The 13,823-nt window shown below is 36.2% G+C and overlaps 1 protein-coding gene across 1 annotated transcript in view; it reads right to left on the bottom strand.

Annotated features, from left to right (window-relative positions):
- TMF1 (TATA element modulatory factor 1) overlaps positions 1–13,501 on the bottom strand; it is a gene marked incomplete at its 5' end in the record, with an annotated part of 13,699 nt that extends 198 nt beyond the window's left edge. Inside the window, 16 exons of the mRNA XM_009576556.1 lie at positions 1–144; positions 1,018–1,143; positions 1,618–1,764; positions 2,389–2,499; positions 3,671–3,763; positions 3,846–3,915; positions 4,345–4,537; positions 5,319–5,475; positions 6,082–6,174; positions 6,670–6,826; positions 7,011–7,177; positions 7,738–7,880; positions 8,276–8,381; positions 9,350–9,476; positions 10,349–10,452; positions 12,267–13,501. The exon at positions 1–144 is cut by the window's left edge and continues 198 nt beyond it. Coding sequence (XP_009574851.1) covers positions 1–144; positions 1,018–1,143; positions 1,618–1,764; positions 2,389–2,499; positions 3,671–3,763; positions 3,846–3,915; positions 4,345–4,537; positions 5,319–5,475; positions 6,082–6,174; positions 6,670–6,826; positions 7,011–7,177; positions 7,738–7,880; positions 8,276–8,381; positions 9,350–9,476; positions 10,349–10,452; positions 12,267–13,501 — 3,173 coding nt within the window. The remainder of the gene's footprint in view (positions 145–1,017; positions 1,144–1,617; positions 1,765–2,388; positions 2,500–3,670; positions 3,764–3,845; positions 3,916–4,344; positions 4,538–5,318; positions 5,476–6,081; positions 6,175–6,669; positions 6,827–7,010; positions 7,178–7,737; positions 7,881–8,275; positions 8,382–9,349; positions 9,477–10,348; positions 10,453–12,266) is intronic.
- Positions 13,502–13,823: the final 322 nt, after the last annotated feature.

Below are 13,823 nucleotides of genomic sequence, written 5' to 3'. Positions count from 1 at the left end.
TTAATTTTGTCTTTGTTTTAAAAGTTCATCTATCTGAGTCTTATACATGTTTTTCACATCTTCAAGATCCAGACGGAGTTCTTCAGCTTCCTCTGCTTTCTCTCCATACATCTGAAGAATTGTATTGTATCTTTGATCCAAATCCTGCAAGGACACGTAGTTTGTTATCTGACTGTTTCTCAACTTAAAAAAAAGTTGCTGCTAGGATAGTGTTTTACACTACTGGGGAAGATAAGCGTAGCACTATTTTATCAAAGTGTAACTACTTTACAATGAAGCACATAGTAAACTCTTCAAACATACTTTATGCTTTGACTCTCTGAATATGGCTAGATTTATACTCTAGATATAAAAGGAAGATATTCCAAAGACAAAGGTCCTTGACTACAAAGAATTAGTGCTGGCTTCGGAGGACGTACTGAAGCACCTTGAAGTTCAACTGCTATAAGCATTAAAAAACAGTTAGCAAACTGCACTAAGTTTTACTACAGGAATGACCACAGTTTGTGAAATGTTTCATTGGGAAATTTAACATTCTGCATTTAAAGAACAATGACCATTTCCAAAATTATTCCAAAACTATTTTCAATATTTCAATTTAAGTTCTTAAACATTCAGAGGATTAAAATATTTATCCTATTACCTGTATCAGTACTGCACACTCATTCAGCCTCTGCATCAAATTCTCATAAATCCATGCTATTTATCAAAACACCCCCTACTCTAAAAAGACTACTTCCAAACAAGCATCTTAAATGTGAGAAACAAAAAAATGTTCTCTCCCTGATTTAGCATGCAATCTTACGCACAGCGCACATTTCTAACAACTGCATTTTGAAGTCACTACCTAGTCATGGAGTAGGCATTTTCAGATTCTACTTTACAAAAAAAACCCAGGCTCTTCAGTCATTTATGATTAGGGACAGATTTGAATATAATCCTAAATTGATAGGGGTATTCCTAAAAAAACCCAAATATGTCAATTTTACATCAGATTGACAATAGAAATACACTTACCTTTAACTGTGCACGTAATTTTGGTATTTCCTTCACTTTTTCTTCAAGCTCATCATTTTGATTTGTTAATTTAACCAGTTCTTCTGCCATTATTGATCGAGTTTTCTCAAGGTTTCCAATTTCCAGCTAAGGTAAACACTTTTAACAATTAGGAGGAGGAAAGAATTTACCATACTTATAAAACACTGTATCAAAATACTTTGATACAGTAATTAAGGTTTTTTCTTAAGCCAGACTATGAAACAGCACACCCTGGAAGCACACTCAGTTTCTTCTAAAATCTGATCAGTGGTTTGTTTTTTTTTTTTTCCTTTTTCAGATAGACAAGTTCAGTTTTCTGGATAGGTCCTTGCCAAAACAAAAAAGGAAGCAACAAATTTTTTCCCTACACATACTTCCAGTGGCTATCCTCATTAATAGAATTGTCATGGAAGGGGAAGAGTGAAAGCACTCTGCTGTGAGGAGAGGGACCAAGCTTTCCGAATATAAAATTGATTGCATATATTTTATATTGAATATAAAATTTGAATATAATATGGATTGCATTAGTATTTACACTTAGAAATGCTGTGTTTGGTTATAGAAGATTAACTCCAGTACCTGTAGATGTGAAATCTCTCCTTCTCTTAGTTTTAGCTGTGATTGAAGGTTTTCAATTATACTTGAACCTGCTCCCATCCTTATAGCATCATAAAGATTGCTCCCACTAGTAGCTATCGGCCCAAATGAGTGATCATGAGGATCATCCTACAAACAGAAGGTTAGAGAAGCTTAAAATTAAGACAAATACGAGCACCCTTTGGAATCTTCCCTCTCCCAAAGTATTACTTAAGATTTAAAATTATACTGTTACTAAGCAAGCATTTCAATGCTTAAAGTTTGTTTTTAAAACAAAGGCTTAAGGTGAAGAGGTACAATTTGAAATAGCTCCTTACTGGCAAGTTCTCATGTCATTTAACTTGGACACTGATAACTGTATCCATAGGAAAGCAGCAGACTTCACACAGACCACAACAGTCAATGATACTGCCTAGGGAGCAGGATTGTGCCCTAAACCAGGACTGCTAGTAAAAATAAATCAATTGATTTGACTCCTGCTAGTGTTACTCAATTCTTCTAGATGAAATTAGACACGTGAACTCAGCACCAATACATGTATATATTACTCTGCAATAAAAGTTGTAGTTTCACGCTATCTTTCACAGATGTTTTAAAATCATAGACATCAGGTTTTAGACATTTCTGCACAGGAATTACCTCATCTGAGGCCAATATACTCTTGAAGAGTCATTTTCTACATTAATGAAAGTTCTTGAAAAGGAAAAAAAGCAGTCTGTCAAAAAAAAAGCCAATATAACTGATATATGATACCTGTGAGAGGAAAGATGTCTGAAGACCTGCCATGTCAACTCCACTTATGGAACTAGAGCGTGACATAGTTGGAGTACTTGAAACAGTTTCAACCGTAAATGACTTCCGATCCTTAAAAAAAACCAAAAAAAACCAAAACCCACACACATCACCACCAGTTAGATAATGAAATAAGTTTACAAGATGGTGAAAGACAAATTCTGTAAAGAACAGAATGCCTTTTTCCACCAACAACTATAGAACATAATGTGACAGGTAACCTCTCCCCTTCCCCCATTCCTAAAACATATGAAAGTTCAACAATAAAGAAATACTGTGTTATTAACACTTCTAGCCTACGTTTAAATCCTGACTTTTCAGGAAACGAAGACAGAAGTTGCAAATTACACCAAAAGAGTTTCTCTTTCAAGTAGCCAAGGAAGGCAGTTTTGTATGCCCAAATGCATCACAGGAAGAATATCCTAAACCCAGAAGTATGTCTCTTTTTAGAATGCATGTTAATACTTTTTTTTTTTTTTTAAAATAAAGTGTATGAATTCAATTCTGAGACTTCTCACATGCTAATACCTTACTAACATACCTTCCAAACAGACTAACCTCTTTTTACAGGCAGCATCTGAAAGTATGCTAGCCTCTGAAGGATAAAGCACTTAGATTTTAGAACTGGAGATGTAAGAAACATAGAAACAATTTTACTTGAATATCAACGGCTAATTAGCAGTAACAAAGTTACTGGCTGGAATATGGGACTCATTGCTGACTATCGAGGACTGTTCTGTGACGTGTGACTTTAGCTGCATGTGGTACGTTACACACAGTCACGTCAAACGCAAAACAGAAATTCAGTGGAAGCAATGCTAGTAGTCTAAGCAAAGAAAACAAGTAGCTTCAGAAGAAAAAGAATCCAAGAGCATTCAAAACCATCCGAAGATTAAACCAATCATTACCCGTATATTATCTCTTCCCAGGTTAAATAGACTATTACTCAAGACTCATTTCAGTGAATATTGCACAAGCACTTATTTCACTGGAAATAAAAGGCAGTCACAATAAAGAAAAAGCCAAGTCCCTAATGCCTAGGCTGACAGTATATACTGTACTGCTCTAAGTCCACTTTGTTGCTTGTGACAGTTTCAGGTTCTAGATATGTACGCCTAGGCTGACAGTATATACTGTACTGCTTTAAGTCCACTTTGTTGTTTGTGACAGTTTCAGGTTCTAGATATGTATTAAACCAATAATAGTATCAATAAGATTGAACAGAAATGTTAGGTTTTGGTACCTTCTCCTTTGCTGCTTCTTGCACGAAAATTGCCTTCTTTCTTTCCTGTTCAACTTTCATCTTCTCCATTTCTAGCTGAGTAGCTAGCAGCGCCTACAAAAATAAATACAGGTTGTTAAACCCCGCTAGCTCAGATTTCAACGATAACACAGCTTAAAGCTGAAGTAGGCAATACCTTTTCTTTCTTTGCATCTTCCAAGGTTTTTGCATACTCATCTTTGAGTCCTTCTAGTTCAACCTCATACCTACATTGAGGAAAGAAAGACGTAGAGAAAGTCAGCAAATAAATATTCCGTGTTTCCTTTAGATTCATATACTTTTAAAACAAACATAGCTTTAACATTATGAAAGTAACGTACTTCAGACAATCTTTAGCATGAAACAAAAATAAGTATTCTGTGTTTCCTTTAGATTCATATACTTTTAAAACAAACATAGCTTTAACATTATGAAAAGTAACATACTTCAGACAATCTTTAGCGTGAAACAAAATATCCTTAACAAGCTGGGCAACTTTATCAATAGCTGTCATCATTTTGCACAGTCATATCAACACTCAAAAGAATCAAGTCTTCCAACTTGCAAAGAGATCTGCTGCAGATGGTTATGGAAGAGAGCTTGCTCCATTTCACTACAATTTTAAAGAGACACTGTTAATCAAAAATGCAACTCACCTACTGTTTTCATTTTCCATTTTCTTCAATCTGTTTCTCTCCACTTCTAGCTGAGCCTGAAGGCGTGTATTTTCTTGCCTTAGAAGACTATTCTGAGATTCAGTAGAAGACATCTGCATTTTATTAGAAAGAAGTTCTTCTGTAGCAGCCCGTTCTCTCTCAGCAGCTGCTGCTAGAAGAGTTTGAGACTCACCTAGTATTAAGTAAAGAAAAACACGGAATTTAACTTTTTTGATCAAACATCTATAATATGGACCAATTATTTAAGCATCAAAATGGAATTTGAGATCTTTTAGATAAAACTAATTTTTCTTTTTCAAAAAAAAAACAACAAAAAACCCACAAACAAACCACCACCACAACAAAAAAACACAGAACTGTTTTCTGTTGTAAAGGAAATTAAAAATTTTCCACCATACAGTTAGAGGAACAAAGCAACGCAGAACAAGGAGACTTCATACTCTTTCAGAATGCAATATACAACTACAGATCGCCTCCAGAAAAGAATTAATTTCTCTAGGTCTGCCTTTGGGAATTTCATGCATTCTTCATTTAAAATAATAGACTACTGTATCAACAAATACATGTCTCATTACCTACGCAGTTAGGTAAGTAAACGATTCGAACCTTTACAATACAGAATCTAAGTACCAGGCTTGACAACTGAAAATGCTGGTGTACTTCCAGTGTCTCAATTTCCATCCTTCCTTTAGATGCAGTAAGGACACGTACACCTTAACACCTCTATCTCACAATCTTATGTTACACTTTAAAGAGAATCAGTGAATTACCTGTCCAAGAACTTTGGCAGAATACCCCACATACCATTTCCTTACAGAAAAGGATTTTGTGCTCATCTCTCCTGACCCACCATCTACACTTTGGGCAAGCGTCAAGCCCTTTTCATTTACCTTCAGCCATCTCACATCTTCATCAAGAGCCTCACAGTTCAGTAAAAGCTAAAAACATCTTACCAAGTCTGTCAGAAAGGTTCTTTTCCAATTTTTCCCACGCAGAGGTTTGTGCTCCCAGTGTGGCTTGCAGATTTTCTATCTGCCGGAGAAGTGGCCGTGTAGCAGATGTAACACTTTGACTTAGTTCTTGGTTCCGGCTCTCTGCCTCTTGAAGTCTCTGAAATCACAAATTAAATATAATTAAGCTTTAAAATCATACGATGGATTAAAAGATTAATACAGAATTTAGCTAAACATGTAGCAGTTGCTTTACATTCTAAAATTCGTATATTCAGACTGACAGTAAAGTGTGAGATTTCAAGATAGAAGCCTAACATTTTTAGATACATGATAGAGCAACAGCCCAGAAATCTACATTTCAAGAGCCCTCTGGACATCACTTGAAACATTTTGGCAACAATCTATCTTCTGGACCTTAAGAACAAGAGAAATATTCTTAAGAAGCGACTCAAAGAGTAATTTAAAACGTATTTGCTAGCGATTTTACAGGACTATTACAAACTTAATGGCTGTACTTTGTCTCATACTAAAAAGATAGCATTACATTTAAAACACATGATAAAAATTATGATGTTGTTTTCAATGTGATTAAAAAACATTTCCTTTAATATTTTTATTGTTGTTCTACACAGGACATATACTGCAGGTAACCAGGAAAACAAAGCCTCTTCTTCAGGCTATTAATGTCATGGTAGTATTTCATTTTCAGTTTTTAGAAGCCCTCCTTGCGATACAAGTTGGCATCATCTATTTGCTATAGCACCTGTTGTAGTTCACCAATTTCCTGGCGTAAATAGTCTTCTTTTCTTGCTGCCTGCTGTTCTGCACGTTGCAGCGCTAGTCTCAGGTCTGCCACCTAAATAAACAAGACATCGTCGCTAATCTCTTGCCAAAAGTTATAGTACCACCTATACACTGCTACAGTCCTGTACCATTTTTAAACTCTGTTAGACAGGGTATGTTTGTTTACAAATTAAAGGCTTAAGTTTTGCATGCACACAAATAGTTACACTCATTTATTTATCACTAAAAATTCTGTCCAACTAAATTTCTTGAACTTTGCATCGTGGTAAGAGCACTACAAACTTAACATAGAGCCTGTCGAAGTCCCTTTATTTAGGCAAGTAAAATTAAAAGTATTTTTTAATAAAATTAAAATTTTAAAGCTTAGCACAACTACCACTAAAGACTGAACAAGTTCACAGGAAAGAAATCCATTGGGTATTTGCTAAGTACACAAAAATGAGTTCCACCTTATATTGCATCTGGTTCGTTATGCCAGATGCACACACCATCGGAGCACATTCACTTTTTCAATGTAAAAGTTTTATTCACTGCATTTACGATCCACCTGAATTGCCAAAGCTTCTTGTTGCTGTCGTGCTTCATCCTGGGCCTTCTCCAGCGCTAACCCAAGCTCTTCCTTTGCCTTCATTTCCCGACTTAGGGCTGCTTCTTGTGCCTCACTGTCCTTTGTAGCATTAGCTTTATGAAGATCTGCAAGTTCCCTGGGAAGGGGAGAAAAAGAAAAGAAGAAAAAAAGAAAAAGCAATGCTTTTTACGGTTTGTACAATGTCAACAGTAATTTTGCAAATAACTTCGTTATATATTAACATTTCACAAGCATTGCACAAGAAATAGACACAGAAGCTGAACGTACAGTTGAAGACAGGCACACAAATATCTGCTTACTTGTATGCACTGTCAAGTGCTGCCTGGACACTTCTGTTCCGTTCTTCAAGGTCTTCCACGTCTGCCTGAAGTTTAGCAAGATCCTTTTCTTGTCGCTCTACAACACTGTTCAGTTGTTTAATGCTGTCTCGATGTTGCTTCTCAAGGTCTTCCTTGCCATCAAGCACCTATTAAAGTGCAAACAAGAAGCATGAGACTAATCCCAGTATGTGGGATAGACAACGCCATCTGAGGACAATGACAACCGTGGCAACCAATTCAAGATGAAGTTACACAAATTGACTAAACCCACCTAACGCTTTGCCAAAAGAGAAAGGTTTTGCTCCCCGATCTTCCCCAGACAAGGGGGCTCTTCTTCACCACAGTTTCACATACTTCCTCCTATGGGGTCTGCTGCTTGTAAGGTCTTGATTCAATCACTAACCGAGCAAAAAAACCTGCCCAAATTTTGCTGGTTCAGGTTTTCCAACTAAAATTTAGTGTACTGAATTTGGTCAGCCAAATCCAGCAGTGCAAGTGCAAACAAGCAGCTGGAAAGATACCCAACCCAAGCAGTTTTAAACTGCTCCGAGACACACAGAAATCACATCTCAGTGTTCCAATAATAAGAAATAGAGAAGTCTCCCAGAAAAGAAAAAATATCAGTCTTACCTAGAGCCTCCCCAAAAGGCTACTCTGCAGCTAATATAAAAAGCTTTAAAAAAAAAAAAAATCCAAAATATCTCACCTGTTTTAAATGCTGCAACTCCTCTTCCAATTCCTTAATCTTTTTGTTCTGTTTTGTGTTAATATTTTCTCTCTCTTTCTCTTTGGCTCTTAATTTTTTAATAATATTGGAATTGTGCAGCTGCTGTTTGGAAAGCTTTTCTCCTGTGAAGAAAATGAACATTTTAGTAACTGTTCATTTAGTAACTATATTTTACTTCCAAAATCAAAAAGTAATAAGGGAGACACTGTAGAAATGCCTTGAACAATGCCCTAGTTAGATTTCTGCTGAATGGAACATGGAGCATTGTAATGCATGCGGGTTTTATCTCACAGCACCTTTTAATGCATACTGCAGAAAGTACCCCTCTAGGCACCTGTATTTGACTGACCCTCTTGTTGCTCTTTGCTATTAAATGAATGGTTCAAATTTTCAGAAACATCTAACATGTTTCAAATATTGTATTTTTTCCCCCACATAAAGAAGGCTCATATGTGAAGGCAGTACATTTCAGATTATTTTACAAATTTTTGCTATTAAAAACAATTTTAATTCTCACCTTCCTCCATTAATCCTTTGATTTGCTCTTCTTTTTCTTTCAGTAATTCAGCAGTTTCATTGGTATTAAGTCTAGTAGCCAATTCTTCTTTAACAGTCTTTACTTCCTAAATAACAGGATAAAATAACTAGGACCATTTTTTAAAATATATTTAGGGAAAAACACACAGTAAGTTACACTGATCACCTTTTTCTTCTCCCCTTCGTCTCAAAAGGCTTTTATTTGAAAACAATTTAGGTTGGAAGGGAACTCTGGAGATCATCTGATGAAATCAGATTGCTCAGAGCCTTATTCCATCAAGTTTTAAAAACCTCCAAAGATTGAGACTCCATAAATTCTCTGTACAATTTGTTCCAACTCTTCCTTCCATTTCACTTTCTAGATTTTAAACTGTTGCAATACAGTAAAAACAAGTTGTTACACTCTCATACAGGTATCAGATAATTTTTCTATGTCAACTTACTACTGTGCCAACAGTGACACATATGGTGACAAAACAACTGTGAATTTTTTTTCTTCCAGTTACAGATTTGAGTTTACTTTTTGCCGACTAGCAATAAGCTAGAGAAATGTAATGCTGTGATACCAGGTGAAGAAGCTCCATAAACTTTGTTGCTGCAGACTTCTTTGCTCATTCCAAACTAACCCATGTCATCAGTCCTTCATTTTCCTACCAGTTAATCCTCTAAAGAAGCCATTCCCATTCTTCGCCACTTTCCCACATCCCCAGGCCATTCTTTTCCCTCACACCAATGCAAATGCATATATGGGTACAAGGTAAATGAGAGCAGATGTTAAACCTTTTTTTTTCCTACCGGACTAACTTTAACTTAAATGAGTTCCCTAAGTTGGTTCACAACACAGCTGCAAGAATACCTGTGTCACAACAAGGTATTCAACACAAGGAAATAACAAGCAGCCTGGGAAGCTAGAATCAGCTTACGCTAGTTACTAATACCATGAAGTAGTGCCTGTCGGTCTCATGCTTTTCCCTTGATTTTTATGAATTTACCTCAAGAAATTTAACTGTGTTCTAAAATAATAAATATTAATTTCACTAAAGAGCCAAATTACCTTTTTAGCTGCATCTCTTTCTTTGCAGGCTAGCTGGAGCTTCTTTTCAGCATCCGCAATTCGCTGAGCAAACTCCTCTTTAAGAGATGAAAGGCTACTGCTCTCTTCTTTCATTCTAAAGATTTCACTACATTTAAAATTAACATTTCAGAACAGTTGCATGGTTATGTGACATTCCAAGCAGTTTGCAACAGGTTGTCTTAATGCTTTTAAAATGTGTTGTTCTGTTTTTCTAATTTTACACATTAACCAGATGTCAAAAAGAACACTTCCATACTAGAAGTACTAATCAAAGATCTTTATTAATTCAGTAATTTACCCGCGAAAACAATGAAATGCTTGATTTACCTTAAATGTTTTGCCCCTTAATGAAGTTCTTTCTGATTAACTATAGTCTGTATCATATACAGGGCAAATGATTAAATGTATTTTTAAGTTAAGATCAATTTAGTCATTAAATAATACCTTCACATATTACCTGTAAATTTTTAAACTTGGTATTTGATCAGTAAACTAGTAAATCCAACTTTTCTTTTTTTTTCCTTTTAATTTTAACTGACTTAAATAATGAATTCATCTACAACCAGCCCTTCTACCAGTGAAAATGTTTTCACTGCCTACATTTTAGTCAGCAAATTACTTAGTAAATCAGGTTCATCCATCTGTATCAGAAAAGTCAGTCTCCCTTAATAGCTGAATCCAGTCTTATAACAAAGATCTTTATTAATAACCAAGTCTATTGTCGTTCCTACTGCTTACGTACTGAAAAATCTTTCACCAACCTCTTCCTGAAAGAGATTCTGGCCCCAAGAAATAATGTGTCTTTAAAAAAATACCATCACAGCACATGCAATCATTATTTCCACCTTTCCCAAACAGTGCACATCCCTTGCAACCTTTGTTCTAGCTATAAAGCTGCTTGTTTTACAATATTGTCTACTGATTGTATTACATTAAAGTTACAGTTACACCCACTACTGTGTATATTTTCATACTTACTCTTTTAGGTTATCATAAGCTTCTTCCAGGCGCGCCTTTTCTTTACTAGTACTTAATAACTGTATTTCCCTCTTCTCCAGTTTCTCAGTTAATGAATCAATCATCTGGACAATGTTTTTACAGATAAAGATCAGATGAATGGGACAATTAAAACACAAGAGGGGCAGGCTTCCCCTTCCCCCCCCCCATTCCCTCCCAACACTATTTAAAGCTGAACTTGTCAATGTTTTTAGGGATTTGAGGTAGAAGTCAGTGAAGACTACCATGTTTCTGCCACACTGATTTAGAACTAAGCAATATCTAAACACAAGGCACCTGTTTTCTACAAGTGTAGAAATCCTACCAAGTAAGCACATGTGGCTCAGCTAAGTTCCTCAACAAAATCATCAACAGTTATATTTAATTATAAATGAAGTTTTTAAACAGAGCTGATAGCCTATAAAACTATAGCTAACATTAACCATTAAGACTCCCAGTGCTCCTTATACCACTCTTTACAGAATCACAGAGCAATTTACATTGGAAGGTCTCTTCCATGAAACATTAGCACAAAGCAGCAAAACAGCATCAGATGAGGGAAGAAAACTTCCAGGCAGGATCAAAAGCTCTTAGCTCACATCATCAAAATAATTTCTTAATACCAGATTTTGGAAAGCTCAATATAGAGAAAAAACACAAACATACATGCAAATATACAAATATAAACAAATGAAACAGATTCTATGAATGTAGCTCAATATGGCCAATGAAAGACAAAATCTGCTGTGGTCCATTACCACTATTTCCCACAATGTGTAACCATTTAAGTTAGGAAAACTTATGGATAACAGTACATGGCTGTGGAGTTCCCTAAGGAATTTACACTGACATTCTGTACAATTTACACAAACAAATGCTTTCCCTAAAACACAGATTACACTGGGGTTTTATCAATTCCCATAAGCAATTGCTTTTCCCTTATTACTATCAGAAACAGCAACAGTATCATAAACATGCCTACAGGGCAAGGCCATGAGTAGGGCCCATCTATGTCACGTATTAGGCATATAGATGACGAGCAAAGCAAAATGCAAAGAAACAGAGCAAAACACATGTCACGGAAGCTCAGAAATTAAAAACAAGAGTAGAGGCACAGGAAGGTGACAAAGGAAATGGAAAAAAGATAGCGCACACAATACAGTGGCAGAACTGGACAAAACACACTGCTTCAAAGCTCCAGTTTAGCCTTCCATACACTTGAGTATCCTACTTCACCACATTTCTAGTTATTTAATCTATTTAAACTAGCCATCCAAATTTCTTTTAATCTATTCACTATCCATAACTAGGCTTATCTTCTTCATTAAAGAACTTTCTTTTTGAAAGTAAAGATTATTTCTCCTAAAAACAGAAATTAATTTATCTAGTAAAAAGGACTTATTTACACTAACTACTACTATCCTCAAAGAACATGAATAACACTCGTGGAATGTAAACAAATGTTGACAGTTTGTTAAGTCTGTGGAAAAAAATGCTTGCAAAATATTATCTTGATTGTTGCTGAAATACTAAAGGCTTGTCGTTCCTAATTCAAATCAAAATACTTCAAGGAATCTCTTCCACCTTTCATGGAAAAAAAAAATTACACCAAAGAATTAAAATAACACATTTCACTTATCAAGGCTTCCTGTTTGCTAGCACTACTCACAATTCACAATAATGGTAACTAGGTGGAATAGGTGAAACCCAAAACTATTTGACCAGAAATTTCACCAGTATTCTTCCACTGCAGAATATCAAGGACAGTTTTCTACAAGGTAAAGTAGTTCAGCACCAACTAATTCATTCAAATAAGGTGAAGCTAATACCTATATAAGGAGATGGCAGGAGTTTCATTTGTAATCAAAGGGTGTGTTTGCAAAAAACGTTTTATAGTTACCTTTTTAAGCTCTTGCTTTTCAGTGTCCTCTTCTAACAATTTTTCAACAGCATCCTGCTGCGGCTCAGTCTCCTCTTTCACAATCTGTTCTTCAACAGTTTGCACAGTAGTAACCAAAACATCTGGCTGCTCAGAATTAACAGGAGTCGCACTTCTCCCACTCTCTTCCATCTCAGCTTCCTCAGTATGTAAAACAGGAGTGTCGTTCAAGTTTTCAGATTTATTTTTCAGGGCATCAACTGTTTCTGTCTTTGGTGCAGAAGGACTGACAGCAACAGATGCTGAAGCCCTGCCTGATAACTCGTCATCTGAATTTATTTCACTTACACTTCTACTATCTAAAGACTGTACACTAAATGAATCAATTCTTTCAAAAGCATCAGAAGAGCAGCAGCTCTCGGTCATTTTTTGAAAGTCATCTAAACGATTATAATCTGCACAGGCAGATGCAGACAAAAGCTGAAATGATGTTTGCATTAGATGAAGACTGGATTTTGAATCTGCAGCTTCTTGTCTTGAACTTACTGAGCTCTCACTTATTACACTTTCATGGTCCAGAACTTCAATATCACTAGTTGTGGATGTCCCCGAGGAGAAAGTACTAATTGGAGGTGATGGTGTATTGCTTTGCCTGTCCTCAGTCTTTCGCTCCTTCGTTTCCAAACCCATGTCTTTTGTACCTGCCCCAAGAGGCTGCGAAGTGCTATGTGGTGCACCTCCCGTTCCATCCCCTCCTACACGGGATTTTTCATTAAGAGCATCTTCAGGCACTTCCAAATTTAGAGCAGACACCTTTTTGTCAGTAACTTCATTTGTGCTTTCTTCAGGCTTAGCATTAGATTTAAGCACAGAATTCTCTTCTAGTTTCTCCTTGGGAATATCGAGGTTTTTCAAGTCCACTAGGCCAGCTACAGAGGAATCCTTCACTTCTGCCTCTGTTGTCACTGGTACTTCCAGCTGACTGGGGTGTTGAGACTCCTTTAAATTGCTTTTAACCTCCTCTTTGGGTCGCTGTGATTTGGCTGGAGGTTTGGATACCACTGGATTTTTCTGTATACTCTGAACGTCTGTTGGAGAGAGAAAGGCACTGAAGAAGTTTTCAGATTCATCTACTACCGTCCTCCTCACTGGCTTAGTGATTGCTGTTGGTGATATTGGCTGATTCTGTGGTTCTGTATTTGAACTTAAGCCCCAGGAAGATGTATCCCATCCTCCACTTATGAGAGAATTTGTTCCTAAAACAACAAAAAAAAGAGATAGGCCAAGAACACTTAAAATGCATTCTTTTTCAATATTTGTCTTTTTAGATGCAAGAGTTCAGAAAAAATGTTTTTAATATCATATGACTTAAAGTGAGTATTATACATGATCATAAACAGCATCATTTTTGTTACTACTTCCTTACAAAGCTTGGAACCAATTTTTAGACAAAGCAAAAGAAGCTTAAGGGAGACATGAAGTAATTCTAAGACTTAACGTGGACACAGACACCTCTAGAAAGTAGGAGTACCCGAATGGAACCAACTTGCTCCCTCCCTGTTAAACAGTAACTTAAGC

The sequence above is a fragment of the Fulmarus glacialis genome, unplaced genomic scaffold, assembly GCF_000690835.1.
Source record: "Fulmarus glacialis isolate BGI_N327 unplaced genomic scaffold, ASM69083v1 scaffold8214, whole genome shotgun sequence".
In the NCBI taxonomy this organism is placed as follows: Eukaryota; Metazoa; Chordata; class Aves; order Procellariiformes; family Procellariidae; genus Fulmarus; species Fulmarus glacialis.
This window is presented reverse-complemented; position numbering and strand designations above follow the sequence as displayed.